The sequence below is a fragment of the Onychomys torridus genome, chromosome X, assembly GCF_903995425.1.
Source record: "Onychomys torridus chromosome X, mOncTor1.1, whole genome shotgun sequence".
NCBI classification, from domain to species: domain Eukaryota; kingdom Metazoa; phylum Chordata; class Mammalia; order Rodentia; family Cricetidae; genus Onychomys; species Onychomys torridus.
In genome coordinates, this window is record NC_050466.1 from 50,814,067 (window position 1) to 50,841,067 (window position 27,001).

Consider the following 27,001-nt stretch of genomic DNA (forward strand, 5'->3'; position numbering starts at 1 on the left):
CCATCTAAAATTCTGAAGCTGCAAATGCTTATGCAGATATTCATCGATAAAATGTTTGTGACCAAAGATAAGGGGAGGTGTGTTCCAACCAGTGTTGAATACAGCCTAGAAACGAGTCTTTGGGACATGCCACAGCCCCACTGCAAGCTCACACCCAACACGTTAAGATCTGGCTCTGCTGTGGGAATGCTGTCAACAGTTTAGCACATCTGGGCAGGAAAACATGGGTTGTGCTCAGTAAGTCTGAGTGAACGTGTTGGGTTGGTTTTCCTGTAAAGGCCCATTTGCAGTGGAACTGGCTCTGTGCCCTCCTGGATAAATGAAAGCATGCACAGAAAAATGGATCCCACCGTTATTTATTTCTTCCTGAAATAAGAGAGGTAACATTCACTTTGGGGAAGTGACAGGGAACCAAAGAAGCCAGTTGTAAAATCAAATGACATTTTCTTGCAAAATGTAACTGCCAGTGCTGGGGAGAAAGTCTCTCCCTTGCTGTCAGGGGCTGGAGGACCCACACTTAACTGTTGCTACCCACAGAACTGTTGGGGGTTCACTTAATGGTTAACAGAAAGCAAAGAGAGTAGAGAGAGAGCAGCTGCACTGACTGCTACTAAGGGCCTCTTAGCAGGGCTAATGCTGCCTGTGCGTCCTCTACGTGAGCTTCAGATGGTTTCTTCAGAGTGGTCAAGGACCAGGGATTGAAGGTACGTTTCAACAACAGACACATCTTGCTCTTGCTGTTTGAAAATGGAGAATCAGGGAAATGTTATTCCATCTCTGCCCGTAGGAAGCCATCCCGAGGCACATGGCATTACAGACACATGACTTACAGTTTCCATGATAACTCTGTCCTGCGCCTTGGAGATTTCTTTCTTCACTTCACTTTCTTCACCACCAATAAAAGCTTTGCGATGTCCACTCAAGTCCTTGGCTTTCTGAAACAAACAAAACTCTGCTTGAGCACACAGCCCTGGCTTGGCCTCACACCTCACCTCATTTAATTTTAAAAGAACCGGCTTTGCATATCCAAAGGATGCTTGTGATGAATTCAAAGTAAGAACAGTGGCTACTCCACACACATCTAAATAGCCACTCCACAAAAAGCTCCAGTGCCACATTTTAAGGTGGTGCCATTGTGGGACAAGGACAGCTAAGGCACTCATCTCGGAAAAATGGGTGGAGGATCAGTGAAAAGGTCCCACGGAGCAGACATGGAAAACGAGGCACAGGCCCACGTTGGAGACCCCCAAGGTTTCCCAGAGGAAGGAGCCATTCACTATGTCCATGGAACGTGATTTTCAGAGGAAGACACAGTGTACGATCCCAGGACCCTTCCATCTAAGAAAAGCTCAAGCGGGGACTCAAACCCCTCTGATCTCTCAAAGAACACTGCACTGGTGGACACAGAGGAGAAAGAACTGTGTCACTCTCTGTCCAGAAATTGCAAAATGCCTGTCCAGTCTCTGCCCTATTCCCAGGGCCCAGAGCAGCTTGGGAACAGATGACATGCACACTAAGCTGAAAACAGGTATGGAAGGGGAGCTTGCTGGGCTGGCGGCTGAAAAAGACACAAATGGTGACTTCAAGCAGTAAAAACATAGGATTTCCTTAGGGAAGACAAGGCACAGGGAGCTTTCTGGGCAAAGAGCAGAAGCAAAGCATGGGCACAGAATGGGAGCCACTTCAGGGGAAGCTGGTGCACTGGGAGGAGGGAAGACAAGATGGACAGAGGGAAGCAGGCAGCCAGTGAAGCTGTCAAGAGGCTGGGGGTGGGAGACGGGACGGGGGGGGGGGGGGGGGAGACACGCAAGTTGTGCAGAGGACACAGGAAGCAGAGAGAATTAAGAAGGAAGGCCACTGGGAAATCTGGAAGAGGGGAAGGCCATGTTTCAGGACAACAGTCCCTCAGAGCCAGAGCCAAGGACTAGGAAAGGAGGGAAGCCTGAGTGGAGAAGCAGAGGGAGCTCAAGAGAGTGAGAGAGGCAGAAGAGCACAGGGCAGAAGGGCAGGGACCACCTGGGAAGCCAGAGAGGCCCAGTCACAAGGCTCCCTCTGTGGTGCTGCTCACATTGAGTACTCACAGTTAGAAGCAAGCCTTTCTGGTCAGTTCTTCCAATGAGTTCCCAAGCAGCATTCAGCTGCATTAGAAGCTGCATGTTCCCTTTTCTTAAGCTCTTCCTAAAGGACTGGATGTATGTAGATGGCCCCCAAGGTCTTGAAAATTCAGTTTTACTTTTCTGTGTGCGTGTGTGTGTGCCGGAGGGTGTACATGTACGTGTGCTTGAGTGTGGAGAGCAGAGGTCATTTAAAAAAACAAAAAACAAACAAACAAACAAACAAAAACTCAAAGTGATTTCCTTCACATGTACATGTCTGCACGTGTGTATACATGTGTGCTCTGGTGTGCCTGCGCCTTCCTGAACCGCTTACCACATGACTTTTTGAGGCAGGGTCTCTCACTAAACACGGGGGTTTTCCAATTTGGCTGTACTGGTGGTCCCCCAAGCCCCAGGGGTCCTTGTGTCTCTCTCTACCCTCACCACTCTGGGGTTATAGGCACCTGTTGCCGTGCCTGGAGGACACATACATGGCTGCTGGGGATATTCCCGAGGGTACTAACTGGGGTACTCATGCTTGCTTGGCAAAGACAGACCTAGCTTCTTGATAGCATCTGGAAAACATTTCATTTACTATGGCACACTGAGCACTTTAGTTAAGGCATCGGAATCAGATTTGAGGAGAGATTATTTCATAGTGTACTTAAATGAGGGCATCAAAAAGAATTCCCATTGAAGGGCTGCTTCAACTCCTGGATATATAGAGGTCACTTAGGACCTAGGGCTTCAGCAAGGGTACCACTGCCAGCTGGCAGCTCTCAGTTCAAAGAGGGTTAACCTTCTGCCAGCTTTGCCATTCCCCACATCTCTCAGGGAGATCTTGAAATACACGACCACCAATACTCAAGAACAATGCTAAAGTCGGGAGACTACAAAACACTCAACATGAAAGAAAATAAAATCTACCCTTGCCCATTGCTTGTTTTACCGACCTGTGCAATCCAAACGAGTCAAAGAAAACCAGAAGGATCCCCAGACTTGCCAATTCCCATCGAAATGTCACTAGAGGTCCATAATAGCTCATCATTGTGATACAGCATGCTCCTTTCTAAGCAAATTTCCAGTCACCAGCTCCCGTGCTAGAACACTGTCCCCCACACGGTCATCAGTCTCCCAGGTTAAACAAACCTTAGCATTTCTCCTGTGTGTGGAGAAAATAATCCAAACAGAATGTGATCCTGGTTTTCAAAACTAATTACTTCTCCCACAAACTGAGAAAGGGCCACCCTGTCTTCTGCTTTTATAGACACCTGGTGTGACATAAGTGGGTGTGTTCTGTTAACGAGTGCAATCCACCAGACCTTCAAAAATGTGCCACATAAATCTTTAGCGTTTTCAATCCTCGTTTCATGATCCTCTATGGCTTTCTGTAAAATCTTCACCTGCTGCTGAGCTATAAGCTGAAATGGAGGAAATCAATGACAAAATGTCAGTAAAACTGAACATCCATCCCTGCTGCTCACAGGAAGTGTTTCCCGTGATGTTTTGTGTTCTGACATTCGTGGACAAGTTTGAAGACATGCCCTTCACTGCCAAAAGCAACGTAACACGGCCTGACCAGTCTCAGAGTCAGATAGTCTGTCAAGCCTGTGCAAAAACTCTATGAAATAATTATTCATTTTGAAATTAACAGAGGACCCACCTAATCTGTGGATTCCCACCTCACCAAAAATTAAGTACAAAGCATTCCTTTGTCTTCATAAAGTATTGATCTTAATACAACGAGGACACATTTTAGCTTCCAAGGAAACCCTTCTTTAAAAAAAAGTTTTGACCTAAGCCTTCCTCATCAATCAGTCATTCCCCAGCTTGTAACATTCCATCGACTGCATTATCAACCAAATACGAAGGGCAGGGGAGGCCAATAGCAAACACGCATCAGCTCCCACGGTCAAACGTTCCATAGCAACATGCCACAAAATGAAACCACTCAATACACACAGTCTAGGAAGGTAGGGATTCTTCACAGGTCTGCTTTTACTCCTAGGAAACTGAGGCAGGGAGGTTAATTATGTTCCTGAGCTTTCATCATGAGCAAGTGTCGTCAGGACTATGGCTGCATCCCAAGCAATGGGGTCCAGAGAACATGCTCCTCACCACCAGACTGGAATCTGTCTCCATCTCCCTCAGATTCCAGGTTCTGCTTCCCCACCTTTGGAAGTCGGCGCCTTTGAGAGTACATACAGCTCTACCCTCCATCAGGATGAAAGATTCCTCAAAGACCGCACTACTCGGTGTCCATACTGACTGTTCTCACTCTGCCTCCCTGATCACTGTGTCAGAAGGCTACCTGGGACCCCCGGCCCCACCCCATCCCGCACTATTTGGCATCTGCACTGTGTGGATCACAAAGGGTCCCCTCCCTCTGAGCATACAAGCCCATACCTGCTCCTGCACTCTCCATCCAGGCAGTGCCTGCTCAGCCTCCCCCAGTCCCCCATGCTGGCTCCTAACCCATGACCACATCACCCCTCCACAGAAAAAGAAGCAAGCCAGCAAGGAAGGCCAGTCTCTCCAGGCCACATTCACCACCCTTCCCTGTCTCCATATGTTCATGCCCTGTGCTGTCCCTTTCCCTCTCGACTTGATGCACTGAAGCCCTGACACTTTGGAATCGGACACAGTGGAGCTATTTCAAGCTAAGAGAGAGAGACACTCACAGTAAGGTGTTCTTCTTGCTCCCTTGCTCTCCCCACCTCGTCCAGCCACTTGTGGTACAGACACTCAAACATCTGGGAGTGCATGGAGTGAAGCTCCTGCCTGTAAAACACAGTAACGATTACTGAGCATTGTCACACTGCGTGAGGGGAAGGCAATGGCACACACACTCATCATTCTGAAACAAGAGCTGGGAGCAACAGAGAAAGGGGACATGAATTAAATTGGCTCCTGAGAGGCAGCAATGTGACTCTCTTTGTCCCAGAAGAATTTTGTTCTAACTTGCTACCAGTGACGCGCCATTTCAGGTGTCTTCCCTCTCAAACACCTAGGATGCTCAGATGCATACATTTCCCAAGGTTGCATTTCTGGCTTAAAATTGCACCCATCTTCCCTTTCCCTTATGGAGCAACCTAGAGATTCTGAGAGCCCAAGTCTGTGTGGTGAAGGCAACATACCCTTCATCCTCTGGGACTTAGATGCACAAAGAGTGCACAGAACCTAGAACCTCTGCCGCCCTCCCCGCACATGGGCACAACGATCTACCAAAACAGTGCTGATGGTACCTCCTAATAGGTATAGTTTTGTAGACCATAGAAGACTGGCCTTCCTTACAGGAAGTTTTCTGTATTGTTATCTGATAGGGGAGAATCTGTTCTCTTGCCAGGCTTTATGGTGATACTTTATTTGTGCTGAAATGTGATTTTATTTGTATGTAAATGAATAAAGTTGCCTGGGGGTCAGAGCTAATAGCAAGCCATAGCAGAAGTCTGGCAGTGGTGGTGCACGCCTTTAATCCCGATCACACGACAGGCACATACATCTCTGTGTGTTCATGGACACAGGCAGCATGGAGACACACGCCTTTAATCTCAATACCAACCATAGAAGACCTGGAGGTCTGTATAGACGGGCAGTGATGAGGAAGTCATGCGGCTGGGTTTACAACCAATGAGAAGGCAGAACAGAAAGTCAATAAAAAGACAGGTACACAGGAGGTAGGTTTCCTTCTGAGGGGAAGGAGGGCAGCTAGCCAGCAAAGGGTAAGAAGGCGGTTTTAGTCTCAGCTCTCAGGTACTTCTCTGACTTCTTGGGCTTTTAACTCTGCATTTGGCTCTGCGTTTTCTTATTTAATAAGACTGTTACATCCACAAGTCTTGAAACGATTACATCTCAGCCCCGAAAAGGTTGGATACTCCCCACCCCAGCCCCTCAATCTTCTCCAAGCGCCCCCCGCCCCCCGGCCAGGTATGAATAGGACTAGCTCATAGGGAAAATGCAGTGCTATGTAGGTCCCATTAGCGATTCCACTCTGTGCAGGATCACAATGGCAGGCAGGAGTGACTTTGGAAGGATGAGTAAAAGCTGTACAGGTCCTGTTGACAGAGGGTCACAACTTTACCTTGACTTCTGTTGGGTTTTGAAAATACTCTGGAGGTTTTCATTCAGGCTGCTGAAAGAGGCATTTATATCCTTTTCAAACTGCTTCCTCTTTGCCAGAAGGTTCCGAGTAACGTCACCTAGTCGAGAAAGGAAATGGTACCACTTTAAATCAAATACCCAGAGGAAGAGGCGCTCTTTCATCCCTGACACATCACCTACACGGTAACAGGAGTATCTATAGATCTGGTGTCCACTGTGCGCTTTGCTGTATTTTTATTTTTTAATTCTTGACCGGGTCTTGCCTAGTCCAGACTGGTCTCAAACCCGAGAGGGAAGTGAGGGCGACTTCCAGTTCCTGATTCTCCTGCCTCCATTTCCTAAGTGCTTGGAATACAGGTGTGGGAGCATCGTACTTTGACAAACCATTTCCTGGACACCTCAAAAACCCAAGCAGTCCATCTGTACCAGAAAGTGCAATGCTGTCAGACATCCTTGCTTGTATGCATTGACTCTATACACTGGCTAAGAACTGGCGGTGTCTCTCCAGTAATGCTGTTTTAGGGCCACCTATACAAGTGAATAAAAGCTGTCTCAGCCTGAGGGGCGTGCGGTACACTGACTTGGTTACCGTGGATGACAGAAAACAAGCTAGCGTGGCATGCATGATGCTTGCATGCCATCACACCTTTCTTCTCTCACCACGGTGTGGCTGCCTTCAGCATTCCCTGACACGCTCATAAACGTGTACGGACTAAAGGCTGTTTTCCATGCCCTCCTTTGGCAGGGGTTCCTGGGGGAGAGCAACTTCGGAAAGCCAGAGAAAAATGACTTAATTCAGAAAAACAGCTGTTGAAATGCGACATGCCACTGGTGCAGTGAGATAAAAAGCAGAGATTTATCTGCTTGCCCATCATCCCTAGTAACAGTCTTCAGCAATGGCATCCTCAGTGACAGCTACGACACGCCCCTGCTCAGAGAAGCTAGTTCAAAGTTAAACTAAAGGTGCCCCCTGAAGGATAAATGGCAATTTACTGTCCCCCCCATGCTTGCCCCCCCCCCAAAAAAATCCTCTGAGCGACAGAAGTGTAACAGAGTCCTGTTGCCTGGTGACCAGGTTCTCACCACATATTAAGTTGTAGGGTCAGAAAGGGGGCTCTGGGTCTAGCAACATCTGCTCAAACACACCTTTGAAATCCGGTATCCTCTTCTGAACAGGCTCCCTGTGGAAAATGCACACAAGAATCCTTAATTGAGGACAAACATCCTAAGTTTGCCTAGAAGGAAAGGTGAGGCGCTAGGTTTTGGAGAGACAAGCGCTTATGTGAGGCAAAGTTGGATTTTCCTGTCTTGGGGCTATAGTGATATTTTATTTGTATTGAAATGTGATTTTATTTGTATGTCAATAAAGTTGCCTTGAGGTCAGAGCAAGCCAGAGCAGAAGCCGAGCAGTAGTGGGGCATGCCCTTAATCCCAGCACTTGGGAGGCAGAGCTAGGCGGATCTCTGTGTGTTCAAGGACACAGCCAGCATAGCAGACACACGCCTTTAATTTCAATACCAACCATAGAAGACGTGGAGGTCTGTACAAACAGGCAGTGACGAGGAGGTCATGTGGCTGGGTTACAACCAATGAGGGAGGAGAACAGAAAGTCTTTAAATAGACAGGACGCACAAAAGTAGGTCTCTTGCGGAGAGGAGGAACCACAGAAGCAGTGAAGGTTAAGGTTTTCTGCTTTGGCTCTGACCTCGTGGTTTTTAACTCTGCAACTGGCTCTGTGTTTCTTATTTAACAAGCAGGATACATCTACATGGGGCCATTATTATTATTATTATTATTATTATTATTATTATTATTATTACTTTTATTCCTTTATTCACGTTTTCACAGTGAACCAATGAGTTCACTGCAGAATACATACGGGCACATGGCTAAGGGTTACTTACTGGAGCATGGGTGACTCAAAGTCAGCTGTATCCCCAGGAACCCAACCTCAGGCTGGGTGCTGGATGACACATGGAAACTGCCTCCCTGTGGGCGCTTGGCCCGCCTCTCCATGTCTTTCTGTTCCTTGGTTGACATGGCTGGGGCCTTGCTGGGCTGGGCAGGACTCCTGAAATGTTGGTGTGCACAGACAGTAAAGACTCCAAGAGAAATTTCATGTCGGCAGTGGAAACAGGTACCGGGACACCACAGGCTGTGGCCATGTGTCCTGGCACTTGCTGTGCTGGAGCAAAGAGGAGGCAGGAGGATGACACCCATATCCCACCACATCCAATCACTTTCTGTTCCATTTTTCTGGTTGAATGCGAGCTCTCCACAAGCCTGTAGCCCTCAACTCAGCCCTTTCTGCTGACTTCTTTTTCACCCACCAAGACAATCCTATTCTGAGCCCTCCCTTCAGAAACCTTCTCTTTTGAGGAATGTTTTTGTTTTATTTGTTTTTGTTGTTGTTTTGTTTTTTATTTTTGTATGTGGAGCTGAGGATTGAACCCAGGGCCTTGTGCTCTACCACTGAGCTAAGTCCCCAACACCCTCTCTTTTTGAGGAAAGTAACTCCTTGCTACTGCCTGCCTCCAAAGCAAGCAGTGCTTTCTGATTGGCTGGAACAGCACCTATGCATAGAAAGGCCCAGCAAGTGGGCTCAACTGGTATACTACTACATGAGGGGTGGTGTGTGTGTGTGTGTGTGTGTGTGTGGTGTTTGTGGTGTGGTGTGTGTGTAATCAGAGAGCCGATTAGACTGGGCGTTGCATGGCTAGCATTTGTGTTGAACTCGTTCACAGTGTGAGGGTACAGATCAACAAACGGTCTTCCACGCTGAAAATCGGCCCCCATTGTCCTGGCGATGGAAACATGTCAGGCCTTCTATGCTATTGTGTAGAAGCGATTGCATCACCCTCACCAGCTTCTCCTCCCCGACATCACCACTAATTCCACTTCCTCTCCCATCAGTGGCCCTTCCTCACTTCGTGTGTATTCTCTCGGCCCGTTTAGCCACTTGCTGGTTCTTCTACAGTCGATAGGTGGTTGCTCCTCGTTCTCTTCTGCAGCCTAAGCCTCCGCTACTTGGGACTTGCCTATGCTTGTCTTACATTTGGGAGGAGATGGCCACCTCAGGGCGCCAAGAACGCTGCAAGGAGTACTTCTCTTCCACATCAGACAAATCATCGAGTAAAGTGGGTTGGGGGCTTGACCAGTTAGCTCCAGGACTGGTAAGCACTCAGGCCTTACCGGAGGTTTCCATCCTACCGCTCTTCATACATATCAGCAGGACAATCACTCAAAACCAGTACAACCATTCCTCTACAATAAGTATACCTATAAAACAACTTTATTTTTAATTTACAATTACCGTCAGATCTAGCAGAAGAAAATGAGTCTGTGTCTTTTCTGGTCCTGAATATATGCCTTCTCCTCTCTCATTCCAGTGCAGCACTCCTTTCTCAATGTTCAAACCTTTCCAGACATCCACTCATTTCTCCAGCTTTGTGAGTTTCTCTTTTTGCTAGAGTTGTTTTCCTTTCCCTCCACTCCCTGCCCAACTGCAGGCAGCTCCACGGGAGTGTCTCCTCTCCTCAAGTGGTGACTTCGTGTTATGGTGTGGCAGTGTAGGGGACTTTATAGTAAAGGTTTACTGGAATCCATTCAGTGTACAGCAGCAAGCCACTTCATAAAGGTGCACTCACCCATCTGTGGTGCACTTCAGCCATATTCACCCTCGTCCTTCCTCAGTACCCTCCTGCTAGTCCCCCTCTGTCACCCAGCCAGTGTCTCTTCAACTTTCATGCCATGTGACCATATTCAACCTCCAGAGTCGGCCTCTACTCCTCAAACCTTCCCCTCTGTTGGGCACTGCCTGCCTCTTCCCAGCCTCTCTTCTGAATTTGGATTATATCATTGTATGGACCTATTTATATTTAGGATCACCAAATGAGAGAAAAAAAAGGTGACTGTGGTCTCTTGGGTGCTGGCCCATTTCACTTAACACCAAACTCTCCATTTGGATCCATTTTCCAGCAAAGGGCAGAATTTTCTTTGAATGCCTGCACAAAACCACACTGAAACTACCTCCTGGGACAGGACAAAGTTCCTTTAAGACATCACCTGGCCTCTTGCACGTCTGGTCCTGAGGAGCAGCTGCCCATCTCACTGGTGTCAACTGCTGGATTGTGTGCTGCATTGAGAAGAAAGGGAAAAAAAAAAACAACCTTTGCAAAGGAAATGTGCTGTTCTCATCATCCCACATGGGAAACAGATTCACTCTAGGGTTGGTTGAGCCCATGTCCAACAACAGTTTTAAAGTAGTCTTCTGGGATCTCACGACCTCCACCCCAGCGCGCGCACACGCGCGCACACACACACACACACACACACACACACACACACACACACACACACGAAATTCAGCTCAGCCAGAGTCTGGGGCCAGCAGGTACACGTATTCAGACAAGCCTTTCACGGAAATTCACTTTGGCTTTGTCAGAGGCACATTGGCCAGGACAATGACTCTCCTCTGTGAGCCTGGTACCTCTGCCACGGGGTGAGGACGTCACATGGGGACAGAAACCCAGAACATGCCTGAGAATCAGATCTCAGCACCCGAATCTCCCATCTCCATCCCACCCACGCAATGCCATGCAAGGACCTGGTTAGTACCAGGCCACCCCTGTGCTCCACCTGCCATGGAGTAGTAGAATGTCCCCTCCCTTAGGCAAAGCCCTATGTGCCCCTTATCAGTTGTTACCGGGGGTGATTGCATCTGGGTTCTGGAAGTCATCTGATGGGAGAATCTGATCAACCCTTGGGCGCTTGGCCCGCCTCTCCATGTCTTTCTGTTCCTTGGTTGACATGGCTGGGGCCTTGCTGGGCTGGGCAGGACTCCTGAAATGTTGGTGTGCACAGACAGTAAAGACTCCAAGAAGAAATTTCATGTCGGCAGTGGAAACAGGTACCGGGACACCACAGGCTGTGGCCATGTGTCCTGGCACTTGCTGTGCTGGAGCAAAGAGGAGGCAGGAGGATGACACCCATATCCCACCACATCCAATCACTTTCTGTTCCATTTTTCTGGTTGAATGCAGAGCTCTCCACAAGCCTGTAGCCCTCAATCTCAGCCCTTTCTGCTGACTTCTTGTCACCCACCAAGACAATCCTATTCTGAGCCCCTCCCTTCAGAAACCTCTTTCTCTTTTGAGGAAAGTAACACCTAGCTACTGCCTGCCTCCACAAGCAAGCATGCTTTCTGATTGGCTGGAACAGCACCTATGCTTGAGAAAGGCCCAGCAAGTGGTTTCAGCTGGTATACATACATGAGGTGTGTGTGTGTGTGTGTGTGTGTGTCCGTCCACACGCATATGTGCACACATGCACGGGGGTGGGGTGGGGTGTGTAGGTTGGGGAGGCGGGGTGCCTGACCTGGGTGTTAGGTGCTACAGCCTAGGGATGAGCACCCAGCAGGTGAATATGCATCTTTCTGTCCCTGTGTGAGGCCCCTCAGCAAGTTTACCTACTTGAGGCTGGCCCAGCAGGCACACTTGCCTGTGGTGGACCAAGCATCCATCCTTGGTTGAGGCCACCCTGGCACAGATGCATGGATGGCCTGGGAGTGTCATGCAAACTCAAGAAGTGGGGCTAGGGGTTGCTCTTGCTTGCAACAGATGGGTCACACATGCCTGGCTCGGGCCCAGCAGCAGTTGCCATGCATGAAAGTTCCCAGAGGACATCGAAAATGGTGGCACACGTCCAGTGTTGACCAAAGAGTACACAAGGGGCAATGGGGACCCTCCATGTCCTCGCCCATCCCTCACTCTGTTTCCCCGCACACCTTCTAGTACCTGCAGAGCCCAGGATTCTGTCTAGTCCCTTGCAGAAGTGAAGTTGGCAGAAATCACCTCAACCAGGCCCCAGACACCCTGTGATTCTGTGCTACCACCAAGCACTGTGTAGACTAGGCTGACTCTGATATTGTAACCAGCAGAACCTCAGAACAGGGATCCACTCAGATTAGGTGGCCATGCTTCTTCCCCTCAGAGGCTTGTCCCACCTGAATGGAATGATTTCTGATTGGGGGAGAGCATGCAGGCATGTGTGAGCCTGCTCCATGGTGCTAAAAGGTGAGAGCCATCCAGTAATCGATCATGTGTGGTGTGACTTGGGCTCACAGTTGTTCATGACTGAGCTGGGAACTGCAGTCACAGGGGCTGGAAGGGACTGGACTTCCTTCAGCAGAACACATGCTGTCCTGCCCACTCCTCCAGGGCCCTGGGATCCTGACAAATCTTTCTCAGATCTCCTCCCCTCCCCCTGCCTGCAGTCTGATGCAGAAGTGAGGCTCCAGACCTCATCTCAAGGGTTACCTTGGGTCACAATAACCAGTCACTCACCGAAGTGAACCTGCTCCACCACCATCCCCTGAGACCCTCCTTCTACTCGAGGGTGGTCACACCCATTTAGTCCTCACTTCCTGAACTTAAGAATCCCTGCTTCTGGGAGAGCAGGAAAAGCGTGTAGGCCTGGGCCTGGACAACCCTGTTGCATGGTAAGGTCCACCCAGAAGTCATGCCTAGGGACTCGGGGCTTGCGGTTGCACGTGCCTGAAATGGGAGCTGCACTACCAAGGGTGGGAAAGGCCCAGAGCACCCCTTCTTTCCAGAGTGCCTGCCTGTCTAGCTCTCTCCCCTGGACCAACCTGGAAAATACCCAAGGAGTACAAAAAGTGCCTCCTGGAAGGTCCCTACTCCCTCCCCCAGCAGACAAATCTCTCCTGCCCACTCCCCTAGGGTAATGGGTGTGGGGAGATCCCCACTGCCAGTAATGTAGTGTGTTTCTCTCATGGAAACATCCCATTCTACTGGGCATTTTTACCTGTGGATTAGTATGAAGATGATTTCTTCCTAAGTTGTACTGTCTAACTGATAATAACAATAATGTTAGTTTTATTATTGTTTTGATGATTAAAAATCAAACAAGGAAGTGTCACACAGCTAGAACACGTGAGTTTCTATTGAGAAGCTGTGTAGACTGTGGCTTAGGTTAATGATTAAGAAAAACAATTGAGTCCCTGTGGCCCAGCTAGTTTAAATTCTTCTAATCTTAATGTTGGGAAATGTGTTCACAGGTTTCAGAGTGCATCATAGCTGAAACAAGGCTTTGAAAATAACTTAAGTTTAGACTAGATGCATTTGTCAAATAGCTTTGAGGTGAAAAACCCAAGAAGACAAAGTTTTAGAAAGGCACATAGTTGAATGAGGAACTCATTAAGGTCAGGGAGAAAATACAAGGCAGCCCACTTGTTACTAGCTGATGTGCTTTCCATGCTAGAGTTGGTTGGTGATCAAAGGTGATGATTAACTCCTTCTACCCATTTCTGCCCTCATTCTCCTCATTCATATTAAAAAAAAAAGCTATGAATAAGTGGATATGCACCCTAAAGTTTTAAAGTAGAGCCGACTGATTGTCTTTCATGTACAAAAGTTTAGATTTGTGATTCCTTGGATTCCTTATAAGATTACCTTTCAAGATAAGCAATAAAGTGATTGGTCCTTTCTTTGTAATCACAAAACCCAGCCTGCCAGTAAAAAAACTGACTGAGATGAATACTTTACTTGCTTAAACTGTTAATACATACCAAGTTGCTTGGGTATGGATGTGCATGGGTTGTTGGGATAATTTGCTTTTCACCTATAATACTTAAAGTGTTTAATCATGTTAAGGGATATGGAAAACATGCTGGTTTTTTTTTTTTTTTCTGAGACAGGGTTTCCCTGTGTAGCTTTGTTCCTTTCCTGGAACTAACTTGGCAGCACAGGCTGGCCTCGAACTCACAGAGATCTGCCTGGCTCTGCCTCCCAAGTGCTGGGATTAAAGGCATGCGCCACCACCACCTGGCTCATGCTATTCTTTGCTTGTATTCATTTACTTGAAAAATAGAATATAACCGCATTGTAATTTTTATATTGCCTGAAAGATTTTGCTGGGGTATATAAGCTGTAAGGGAAAGTATAAAGATAGACTTAAAATGAGTTAGAAAAAATCAAGAGTAAAGATAGAGTTAGAAGGAAAACATCAAGAACGAGGGAAGGAAATCACCAGGAAAATAAAAAATAGAGAATATAGAAGAAGAATAAAGCAGGAAACAATCAAGAGAGTGTGTGAGTGTCTTTCCCTTTACCCCTCATATAAAAAACATCTTAGTAAGCCAACTCCATGGATTCCCTTCAATCCTGTGTTGCTGGAGGCTGGTCCCCCAGGCAGCAAAACAAAAGTATCTCTTCCTCCCTAAGCAGCTATCAATTGCTAATAACTCTTCGGGTATGGGTTGGAATTCATGAGTCTCTCCCTCATCCATGCTGGGAATTTTGGCTGGTTTGGTCACTGGCAAACAGTCGCAACAACTGTGAGTTCTGTGTGCAATGGCTTTGTTATGTCTGACAAGTACTTTGCTTACTGCATATTCAGTCTCTCCTATGACCTTAACTGCCCCTGCCCCTGTGCATTATGTTCTGACAACAAAGCACTCTCTCCTCGCCTACCGTTCATATGGGTCTATGTGCCCAAGCAGCACTATTTTCCCTGCCTACAGCATCCTCTTCCTGAGGTAGAAAATCAAGGAAGGGATATGTTATTCTCTGACACTAGGGTGTACTGATGAGAGGCAGTCCTATGCCTCCCAGAAGCTTCGATTCTCCTCCTCTTTTGATCTGTGTTCTTGGGTTTCGTTGGGGACATGGGAATGCAGTTTTATCCCTGTAGACTTGAAGTGCTGGCCTGATCAGTTCACAAGTAAACTCTCCCACTGTTTTATCCTAATTCCCCCTGTAATGCCCACATGTCCACAGCCTGTTGGATTTATAAGTCCTCCTTCCTGTTCATTGTATGGGAGAATATTGCACATCATTGCTTTGTGCTAATTGCTGGGACTCCTTTTTCCCATATACTGAGGTCTAACACATAATACTTTCTTGCTATCTTCATTTTATGGAAGCCATAAGGTAGGTATAGAACTTTGAGACCTGAGGAGCAGAAGAATGTATGTGGTGCCTGTGGTGGTATTGTGTTCCCCCAAAATATTGTGCACCCTGATAAACTTATCTGGGGTCAGGACACAGAACAGCCACTAGATACAGAGGCTAGAAAATGGTGGCACTCACACCTTTAATCTTAGCATTCTAGAGGCAGATATCCCTCTGGATCTCTGAGTTCAAGGCCACATTGGAAATAGCCAGGCATGGTGACACACGCCTTTAATCCTAGAAAGTGAGCCGTTAATCCCAGGGAGTGATGGCAGAAAACAGAAAGATATATAAGGTGTGAGGACCAGGAACTGAAGCCTGGTTAAGCTTTTAGGATTTTGAGCAGCACAGTTCAGCTGAGATTCATTTGGATGAGGACACAGAGGCTTCCAGTCTGAGGAAACAGGATCAGCTGAGGAACTGGCAAGGTGAGGAAGCTGTGGCTTTTTCTGCTTCACTGATCTTCTAGCATTCACCCCAATACCTGGCTTCAGGTTTGATTTTATTAATAAGACCTTTTAAGATTCATGCTACAGGTGCCTTCTGGTATCTGTCTCTTTCTGTGTGTCTATCTGTCTCTCTCTATCCTATGTGTGTGTGTGTGTGTGTGTGTGTGTGTGTGTGTGTGGTGTTTAATCTGACTAGGACTGCAGGAGTATAATGCAGACAAAGCACATGAGCAAGAGCAGGAATGGTGGAGACAGTTGCATGCAACGAGAGCAAGATACAATATCATAAACATATGAAAATGCACAAAAAGTGGTTATAATGAAATACATCATTTTATAAACTAATTAATTGAAAGAAACAGAAGTAAGGAGCAATACAAGAAAAAAATTCCCTATGGAACTGTGGACCAAACATACTGTATTCTATGTTTCTTCCTTCCTCTATGCCTCCCTTTCTCCAACCCTATTCATTTATATTGAATTGCAAGCTTCCTTCTGTTCAGTGAGCTAAAATTGAAAAAAAAAAAAAGTGTGTTGCAGGTCCAAAGCACTTAAGAGGGGGTATGTCTTGTTCCTTAGGTCTAAGGAGTCCTATGTTCCAAACAAATATATAGCTACAAGCTGGAGGTTCCATCAGCCTCGGAACAAAGATGAATGTGTTGGACAGAGGTCTGTGTTGATCAGGCATGAACATACTTAAAGGGCAAAACTAATAATTCATGTGACAATAAAGTACTGAGATGAAAGACTATTCCCATACCCTGAAATATGGGCATGAGTTCTCTCTCCTACGCTTGTGGATTTTGTTTTCACAATACCTTTGACTGTCTCTAGATTAGTCTATAGGTAAGTGTGGTTAATGAAAGCCACAATAGAAATTTGATTTTAGTTTAGGATTGATTTGTTTCTTTTCCTTTGAGAGGCATGGCATGTGGTGCTCAATACTCCAGTCTCGGACATTACATGGCCTGGGATTCTGTTCTAATGTCTCCACTTATTACCCTCTGGGCCTTCTTAACATTCTTTGTAAGATGAGAATAGTGCTGGAATAGTGTACCTTGAACACTCAAAGGACATGAAGGAAAAAGTCCTCATGGGACCCATAATCATTCTCATTCTGCTCCTCCCCCCACAAATCATCAGTATTTTCTTGTAGAATATTAGTTTGAGATGTGTTACATTTGTTTGTGCTGTGGAACATTTGTTTAATCATACAAAGCCGTGTTGCATTCTTTTATGTTACATTTGTTTAACTCTGTGAAGCTATGTTACTTTGCCTGTCTAAAACACCTTATAATCTAATAAAGAACTGAGTGGCCAATAGTGAGGCAGGAGAGAGGATGGGCAGGGCAGGCAGGCAGACTGAATAAATAGAGAGAGAAATCTCAGAGGAAAAATAGGAGCAGCAAGAACAAGGGGAGGAGGATGCTAGGGTCAGCCACCCATCTACACAACAACCCACAGAGTAAGAGTGAAAGTAAGATATACAGAAGTAAGAAAATGAAAAAGCCCAGAGGCAAATGTTAAATGGGATAATTTAGGTTAGAAAAGCTGGCAAGAAACAAGCCAAGCTAAGGCCGGGCATTTATAAGTAAGAATGGGCTTCCATATGTGACTTATTGGGGAGCTGGGTGGCAAACAAAAGAGTAAAAAACAACAAACAACATTTTGGCGTTCCAACATGGGGCTGGAGCAAAAGAAAATCCAACAACATTTTGGTGCCCAGCATGGGGCTCAAATATCCCTAGGGCCTGAGAAAGCTGAAAAGAAAAAGAAAAAGGACACAGCTCCTTAAAGAGGAGCTGTTGTTCAGCCAGCAGTGGCTAAATAAAGATGGTAAGTAAAAACCACTTGTGGCAGCACAGGTACAGGCTTCCACAGCTAGGAAGGTTGAATGCAGTTTTTAGTCACAAACCTTCGACCAGGCTGCAAGATTTAGGCCTGGCTGTCAGGAACCTAGAAGCGGGCAGAGCCAGCCAAGTGAGCCATGTGGAAGATTCAGGTGTAGCTTAGCAGTTTAACGTTTGCTTGTGTGGTCAAAAAAGGCTAAAAGATATGCAGTAAAAGAGGTCCTGATTGGGAAAAAAACAAACAATAACAACAAAACCTTTAAACAGGTTCAAGTGTGTTTTACAATGTGCATAGGCATAAGAAAGAAAAGAAAAAGGGTATAGTCTGAGAAAAAAATAGTTAAAAATAAAGTCTTTAAGGAGAGAAGTAAAATAATAAAAAAGAATAAGCCACTACGTAGAGATGGGAAATACACAGGGAGTCTGCATCCTGTATGTTATTGTGTTGATTTTAAATTTTCTGATTGTTGAGAAGCAAACAGCAGCTGCTGAGAGACATGGGATTGAAAGGACTGCTGAAATAATTCAGCCTAGATAATTTAAGAATGCCTTAACTTTAAAATGGAACTCAAAAAATATATTTGTTAAATGGAAATCAAAATTCTTTGGAGTTTTGCTCCCATAGGAGATGAGAGGCTGTGGATTCCTTCAGGGTTAAGATGGATCAGGTTTGATCAGGTGAGACATCCTGAACATTGACAGGTGATATCTATCAACAAAGGTTATAGCTGGTCTTTCCAGGACTTGGCCATTATCTCAAAATTTTCTCAGGTATCCCTAAAGATGCTTCTCCCACAGACAATCAGAAAGCAGTTTGGAGAACATAAAACCCACCCACATTCCCAAGAGTTGGGTTGTGGGAGGCTTTTGGTTATTTGGTGGGCTATGGATGTTTGTTATCATAGGAATGGTAAGAGAGAAGAGCAGATGATTGAATCTACTTTAAATAATGGGTTTGATTATGGAATATACTATAAACTAAAATAAAAACTATTTATCTCAAATATTTTGTATTTGTAAGGACTTTTGTATATTAATACAAATTTTTGTTGCAACACACTGTATATATGCTTCTATTTTTGCTTAAAGGATTTGTGTGTATTGATGTAAGTTTAAGGTTAGTTTTGTTACAACATATTGTATATATGTTTCTACTCTTGTTTAAGGTTTTGTACCTATGCAGTTCATTTAAAAATGTAAGGTAAAGTTCTAGCTTTTGAAAGCTATTATCATGAACTATTTAGGATAATCAAGAAACACAGGTCAGTAGTTAGTCATCTATAACAATCAAATTTGTAGATGTGTTAGGTATATTTTCAAGATCATATATAGATATATTTTAGATAGACAAATAGTTTACAAACACTTCAAAGACCTATAGAATATGGCATTTAAAATGTTTTGTTAACTTAGGGCTTTTCATGACAATGAGACACATCTGCTCCTGGCAGCACTAATTTACTTCAGAGATGATGGTGGGCAATGAAGAAACTCCTTATGGAGTTTGCTTTCAAGGTGGCAAGGTTAACCACTGGGCAAAGAAACTGTTCTTGCCTTTGACTGCTGACAATGTGCTATGTAGACTGGACATGCAGGAACGACAGGAAAGTGACTGCTGAACTTTGCCAAAACAAGGCAGGACAGACCTTCAAATTTCCTGCCTCACTGAAAAGTCTGCCAGATATTCTGGGCCTGTAGGCTGAACATGGTTGCCCCAAATTTACAGAGGAACTTTGGGTGACTGTCTAGGCAGCCAAATGTCTCTGTTGTTAGGTAATATTACATCCTTCTGGGTCTTTGATGGAGTTGAAGACTAGATAGTCATAGTTGCAGTTTTCCTTAGTTATGATAGAAAGCAGATTAGGTGTAAAACTCTGGATTCACTAAGATAGGATAGATAATGATTATGTTCTCTTAATATGATAACTACAAATGGACAGAATGTTGTAAATGTAACTCTTACTTGATAACTGTTTTTGTTGTGTACAGTTTTACTACGATAAAGTTAAAACTTTTTATTTAGACAAAAGGGGGAAAATGAAGTAGAATATTATTTTAAGGTGTGTTATATTTGTTCATGCTGTGGAACATTTGTTTGATGATGCAAAAATGTGCTGCATTCCTTTATGTTACATTTGTTTAACTCTGTCAAGCTGTGTTACTCTGCCTGTCTAAAACACCTGATGGTATAATAAAGAACTGAATAGCCAATAGCAAGGCAGGAGAAAGGATAGGCTGGGCTGGCAAGCAGAGAGAATAAATGGGAGAGATCTTAGAGGGAAAAGAGTGGCAGCAAGAGAAGGAGAGGAAAACACCAGGGACCAGTCACCCAGCCACCCAGCCAGCCACGGAGTAAGAGTGAAAGTAAGATATACAGAAGTAAGCAAAGGAAAAAGCCCAGAGGCAAAAGGTAGATGGGATAATTTAAAGTTAAAAAAAAAAACCTGGCAAGAAACAAGCCAAGCTAAAGCCGGGTGTTTATAATTAACAATAAGCCTCCACCATGTGATTTATTTGGGAGCTGGGTGGTGGGCACCCCAAAAGAGTAAAAAACAACTAATAACATTTTGGTGTTTCAACGTGGAGCTAGAGTAAAAGAAAACTCAACAACAGAGTTTGAATGTCCTTTCATCACACTCTGCCATCCTTTCTCCTCCTGTCCTGTAGCTATCTAGAAAACTGTAGCAATCCCAGGAGGAACCTCACTTTTCCTGCAACCTGTGGCTAGTGGGATGATTCCACCCACTTCTCCAAGGCCAGGAAGGTAGTTCTCTCTTCCTATTTACCTGCTTTTGTTTCCATCTTCCCTACGTGTCCCCTTTCTATCCACTCTAGGGTTTTGTCCCATCATCCTGTTTGCCTCGTTCTATATGTTCCCTAAATTATCTCATCTTGTTCTCACTATGACCTCTACCCTGGCTTAAAAGTCTCTACTGTGTATGTCTACTTTTCTCTCAACCATCAGACCCCAGTTTTTTGTTGTTGGTGGTTTTGGTTTTGGTTTTTTGAGACAGGGTTGCTCTGTATTGCTTTGGGCCTTTCCTGGAACTCACTTCAGACCAGGCTGGCCTCGAACTCACAGAAATCTGCCTGCCTCTGCCTCCCAAGTGCTGGGATTAAAGGTGTGCGCCACCACTGCCCGGCTCAGACCCCAGTTTTTAAGACCACTGGAAATTATGTGAGCAAAGCATTCTTCAGTGTAGCAAAAATCAAACACCACCTCTGTCACTATTTTTGACATCTCTTTCTAAAAGTGAATATCACACTGAGCATGCCAACAGTCTTATTATTTCAACTGTAATCTCATCCAGCATCTTAGTAATGAACATCTACTGTGGCATCACACTCCATCTAAGACAGTCCCATATATCTAGCTGCCTTTAATACCTCTAAACCTGGAAAAACAAATAACCTTGCTCCATGTACTAGGTGTTTTGTGGACAAGAAGGACAATATATAGCTAAGTACTTAGTACAATGGTAAGTAACATCTGCAGGTTCAAACCAACTAGTTCCAAGATATTTGTGGAAGAGGTGCATGTGCTTTTCATGTCCTTATTCTCTCAATAATACAGTGTCACAACTGCATTGCATTGGGACGGTTTTAAATACACTGGAGGAGGTGCACAGGTTCTATTGTGAACACACTATATTATTCCATATAAGGGACTTAGGTGTATGTGTATTATGGAATCCAAAGAACCTGAGGAGCTACTACACGCTGGAATAATGGGATGGTAAAAGTGGAAAATACACAATGTGAGAGAACAGTAAATCAGAGAAAGCTTCACAGAAGACATGTGTTGTGGGATATTGGATCACACTATGAACCCCGAGATTGCATTAATTAAATAAAATCAACCATGGGTCAAGAGGTGGAGCCAGAAACAAGTTGAAGGAAGTAGGTATAGAGAGTAAGAGGGAGTCGGGAAAACAGAGAAACACACAGGAAGTAGTAAGGAGAGACTCTGAGTTTGTGACATTTTTTTTTTTCTTTTTTGGTTTGGGATGGTGGAAGAGAAAGGTTCTCCTTTCTGGAATGTTGACTAAGAAGGAAGAATCAGTTGGTTACTCCTTGGCCTCTCTGAGCTAGCAGGTTTTTACCCCAGCATATTCTTCAAGACTCTTTATTGGTAAAATCATAAGCGTGAGATTTAGTTTAACAATAACACATAAGTATTTAATCTGTCTGGCAACAATGTACAAAGGAAGGTATCAGTAAAAGCAATAAAAGTATGTATGTGTGTGTATAAAATAATTGCTTGTGAGTATTTGTGAGGGAACTATATGTATGCATGTGTGAGATAATACATGGAAATGAGTAGAGTATGGACATATGCATTGTTTGAGCATGTGTGTGTTAGTGCATGAATGGGTACACATACACATGCATGAATACGAGTATACATGTATATGTATAAGAATAATGCATGAGGGAGCACACAGTGTGTGAGATGTATATATGAGAGTGGATTCATGTATGGGAGAGTTTTGTATGGCAGGAATTTTATGTCAAACATATATGCATGTGAGCATGTGTGTTTGAAAGAGAGAGACTATATGTACATGTGAGCTAATGTGTATATAAGTGCATGATAAATGATAGGCAGATGTTTGTGCATGTATGCAGAAGCAGTTGTGAGTTCCCCAAGGCTGGGAGTTTGGAGTGGGTCAGGAGAACAATTTCAGGCAAGCCTATGTAACTTCAGGCTCTCGCTCTCTCTCTCTCTCTCTCTCTCTCTCTCTCTCTCTCTCTCTCTCTCTCTCTCTCTCTCTCTCCCCTCTCTCTCTCTCTCTCTCTCCCTCCCTCCCTCCCTCCCTCTCTCCCTTTGCCTCTCTCTCTCCCTCCCTTTGCCTCTCTCTCTCTCTTTCTTTCTTTATTTTTTTCTCTTTGATACAAGGTTTCTCTTTGTAGCCCTGGCTGACCTGACTCTACCTCCTGGCTGCTGGGATTAAAGGCATGTGCCACCACCTCTGGCTATGAGGTACTTTCTATTGGTGTTGCTGAACAACTTATCTTTCTCTGCCAACACTAGCTTCATGCCAGTATCGTGGGCCTTATTGTATGTATGTTCCCACTGCCATAGGGCAAGCCTTGCCCATTATTCACTACCAAACAATGGTCTGATCAACTGGATCCCTGTCGTCGGAAGTTTTCCTGTGTCCTGGCCGGCTGGTGGTTGGGACAAATCTCTCCCACTCGTGTCCCCCAAGTAAACACACAGAGGCTTATATTAATTATAACTGCTTGGCCATTAGCTCAGGCTTATTACTGACTAGCTCTCACACTTAAATTAACCCATAATTCTTACCTATGTTTAGCCATGTGGCTTGATACCTTTTCTCTGTTCTGCCTTATCATCTTGCTTCCTCTGTGTCTGGCTGGCAATTCACAGAGTCTCCTCTCTCTGCCTTTCTCTCTCTGGTGCCCAACATGGGGCAAGAGTTTCCACCTAAAACCTGAGAAATCTTTTTTAAAAAATCTAAAAATGGAGCTGAAAAACAGCTTTCTAGTTGTGTCTCTCCGGCAAGCCATGAGCTACAGTATGGCGGGTTTGCAGCTGTGCCATATGGGCTTGACCTGCAGCATGGCAGATTCCTGCTGAGGTACACAGAGGTGTCTCCAAGCCACACAGCATGCTGTGTTGTGGATTTAGCTTTTGCTAGTACAAAAAAAGGTGAGGGGCGGGTTCTGGGCTACAAGCTGCTTTAATGGAGGCACAGACCCACTGCTTCTGAGAGCTGATGGTACACATGGCCCAGAGCTAGAGGCAAATTACCTCCGCCATGTTGAAAAGCTGAAATGGGTGGAGTCAGCAGCCAAAGCTGCCGCTCTTTGTACTAGCCAAGCAGTTTAGCAATTTAAAATCTCTCCTGGTCAGAGAAGGATTATAGATTCACAATAAGGCAGATTCAGATGGAATAAAACTTTAAACAGTTTATAATGTGTGTAAAAATGTACGTAGGCTTGGAAGAGTGAAGAAAAGGAATATAGACAGTTATATAAAGAAATAGAAAGTTTTAAAAATAAAGTCTTTAAAGAGAAAGTAAAAGTAATATAAAAAATAAGCCACATAAAGATGGATATCACACAGAGAGTCTGGATCATATTGTCTTTGGGATTATTAACTGCAGGAAGACATTTGATTGCAAAGGCTGCTCAGTTAAACCAATATGTATATTTTAAAGGTATTTTGACTTTGAAATTTGGACCTAAGGATATGTTGCTTTGGAAAGGAGGCTCTGCTTTTGTTTCCACAGGAAGCAAGAAGCTATGGATTTGTTCCAGGTAAAGATGGATCAGATTTGATCGAGCCAGACCTCCTGAACCTTAACAGATGGAACCTATCAACAAAGGTTATAGCCAGTCTTCCCAGGACTTGACCATTAATTATCTCGAATTTTCTCAGGATCCCTATAAGACTACCAGCACCGCCAATCAGCAGGAAGTAGCCTAGAACACTAAGCCCACATTCCCAAAGAATGGATTATGAATATTTGTCTTAATGTTTAGAGATTGGTTACAAACTGTTTTGGTCATAGTCAATATCTTTCTAAAGAAAAAAGGGGGATAGGATATAGATATGATAGGATGAAAGGGTAGATTATTGAATCTACTTTTAAAGAGCAACAACTTGTGTAAAATGTTTTACATTGCTATAGATTTTAATTTATTGATACAAATTTAAAGTTAATTTTGTTATACTGTATGTATATTTCTCTTGTTTAAAATATTTTGTTTGTGCAATTCATTTGAAATTGTACTGTATAGTTGAGAAATACAGATTAATAATTAGTCATCTATGATAATCAAACTTATAGTCATGTTAGCTAAGTTTTCTAGGTATATATAGATATATTTCAATTAGGCAGGTAATCTTCAAACACTTCAAAGACCTACAGAATATGGCATTTAAAAATGTTTTAAGAATTTTGACTTTCTGGACATTGAGACATGTCTGCTCCTGGCAGCACCAATCTACTTCAGAGAAGATAATGGGCATTGAAGAAATTCATTATGGAGTTGGCTTTCTTTGTGGCAAAAGTTAGCCACTGGGCAAAAAAAGTGCCCTTGCATCGACTGATGACAATATGTTGTATAAATCGGATGTGCAGGACCCATAGGAAGATGGCCACTGAACTTTGCAAAATGAGATGGTCCTTCAGGTTCCTGCTTCACAGAGGAGACTGCCAAACATTCTACAGGATACAGGAGAAAGTGACTGAGAGACTAGACCTATGGGCTGAAGATGGATGCCCCAATGTTGCAGAGGAACTTTGGATGACTGTCCAGGCACCCAGCTGTCTCTGTCATTTCCAGAATTTTAGAAGTTGTTCACAATGCATTTCCTGTTTAATTAGGTAATGTTATATCCTTCTGAGGTCTTTGATGTAGTTGAAGACTAGATAGTTATAATTTTTTCTTGCTTATGATAAAAGATAAATTAGATATGAAACTTTAGACATACAAATATAGGACAGATAGAATATTTTCTTTAATTTTGCCGAATACAAATAGACTAGATAGTATAACTGTAATTCTCGCTTGATAACTGTTCTATGATATGTAATTTTACTCTGTTAAAGTTAAAACCTTCCTTTTTGATTAGACAGAAAAGGAGAAGTGCTGTGGAACATCATTCTGCATGCTGTGAATGTGTGTTGATCTGACTGGTTGATGATAAATACAATGCTGATTGGCCAGTAGCCAGGCAGGAAGTATAGGCGGGATAAACAGACAAGGAGAATTCTGGGAAGAGGAAGAGCAGAGTCAGGAGATGCCAGCTGGACACAGAGGAAGCAAGATGATAAGGCAGAACTGAGAAAAGGTACCAAGCCACGTGAGTAAACACAGATAAGAATTATGGGTTATTTTAAGTGTAAGAGCTAGTCAACAATAAGCCTGAGCTGATGGCCAAGCATTTATAATTAATATAATCCTCTGTGTGTTTTCTTGGGGGATGCCAGTGAGGGAGATTTGTCCTGACCACTGGCTGGCCGGGACACAGGAAAACTTCCACCTACAGATCCCTTCTTCTCCTGTTTCTTTTGTCTGCCAAGCCTCTAAGGAACTTGCCTTCTAATCTCTGGGGAACATTTTGTAAGACATAAAGCAGATGATACAGTAGTGTCAAGTTGCCATAAATGTTCTTGAATGCTTCTTCTATATTTCCGGCCTTGTAACTGACAATTAGTAGACTATAGACAACCAGACTGAACTTGGCAAAAGTTGTCTGCTCAGTTACAGCAAAGAAGAAAATGGAACATGAAGGGACCACACCACTAAAAACATTGCGAGTGTGGGATTTTAACTGCTCACTAGCTAACAGAGCACAGACAGTGTCTCTCCTTTAGAAAGACAGGACATCTGGGAGGTGGAGATGCTCAATCATGGCATTTATTTTTTTAAAGATTAATTCTGTCTTTGTTCTCTTTAGAACTGTGCACTTCATTGAAAATTCAAAGTAAGTTTAGAGGAAGCTGCGCAAAGATTGATCAGGGAGTACCCTGTACTATCTTTGCAAAGTTCTAGAAATCCATTGTTTGAAAACAAAACAAAAACTTTTTTGAGGAAACTTTTTGCTACTAAAAGTGAATACATATATGCAATTAATACAATGGTATTTCTCTGAATTTCATCAACCTCCATGCTTAATGCTATGTCTAAATTTCTCTCACTTTGTATCCTATAGTTTTTTGTTTGTTTGTTTGTTTGTTTGTTGTGTTTTTTTTTTGTTTTTTTTTTACTCTTTGGGGACCTGCCACCCAGATACCAAATAAATACACAGACAATTGTTCTTACTTATAAATGCCCGGCCTTAGCTTGGCTTGTTTCTAGCTAGCTTTTCTAACCTAAATTATCCTGTTTCTCTTCTTCTACATTTTGCCTTGGGCTTTTTCTTTTTTACTCTATATAACTGTCTTTCTTTCTTATGCCATGGCTGGCTGGGTAGCTGGGTGGCTGACCCCTGGCATCCTCCTCTCCTTCTCTTTTTCTCATTCCTCACTCCTAGCTCTTCTCTTCTACATTTCTCCTCCTATTTATTCTCTCTGACTACCAGCCCTGCCTATCCTCTCTCCCCTGCCTAGTTATTGGCCACTCAGCTCCTTATTAGACCATTGGGTGTTTTAGGCAGGCAAAATAGCACAGCTTCACAGAGTTAAACAAATGCAATATAAAGGAATGAAACACATCTTTGCATCATTAAACAAATGTTCCACAGCATAAATGAATGTTAACACATCTTAAACTAATATTCCACAACAGTATCCTGCTCATGCAATGGGTCAGTGGTGTTTGTGTGTGTGTGTGTGTGTCTGTGTCTGTGTTGATAATTATACTGTTCTCACAGAAAAAAATTGGCTGAAGAGAAGTCACACATACAGTCATTTGTCAATACTCACCATAGTTTGCCTGGGACAGTAATGGTTTCTTCTGGTTGTCCTTGAGTCCCATCTGACCTTGCCTTTTAGACTCTCCCAAGTGTCCTGGTTGGGGCAATACACAACTAGGAGAGCTGTGTTATAGAAGGT

At 44.1% G+C, this 27,001-nt stretch overlaps 1 protein-coding gene across 1 annotated transcript; it reads right to left on the minus strand.

Annotated features, from left to right (window-relative positions):
- Positions 1–14: 14 nt before the first annotated feature.
- Positions 15–27,001, minus strand: LOC118574844 (X-linked lymphocyte-regulated protein 5C-like). Its single transcript, XM_036175716.1, has 9 exons — positions 26,873–27,001; positions 10,903–11,039; positions 10,263–10,332; positions 7,344–7,378; positions 6,178–6,295; positions 4,778–4,877; positions 3,419–3,517; positions 831–935; positions 15–737 (listed from the first exon to the last, which is right to left on the minus strand). The coding sequence occupies exons 2-9, from the start codon at positions 11,006–11,008 to the stop codon at positions 663–665; spliced, it is 708 nt and encodes a 235-aa protein (XP_036031609.1). The 5' UTR covers positions 11,009–11,039; positions 26,873–27,001; the 3' UTR covers positions 15–662.

Excerpts from the sequence above, each read along its gene's own strand:
- LOC118574844 (XM_036175716.1), bottom strand. The coding sequence starts at position 11,008 with ATGTCAACCAAGGAACAGAAAGACATGGAGAGGCGGGCCAAGCGCCCA. Across the intron at positions 10,333-10,902 it reads CCCAGATGCAATCACCCCCG|CACACAATCCAGCAGTTGAC; the intron begins GTAACAACTGAT and ends TTCTCAATGCAG. Across the intron at positions 4,878-6,177 it reads AAAACCCAACAGAAGTCAAG|GCAGGAGCTTCACTCCATGC; the intron begins GTAAAGTTGTGA and ends TGTGTTTTACAG.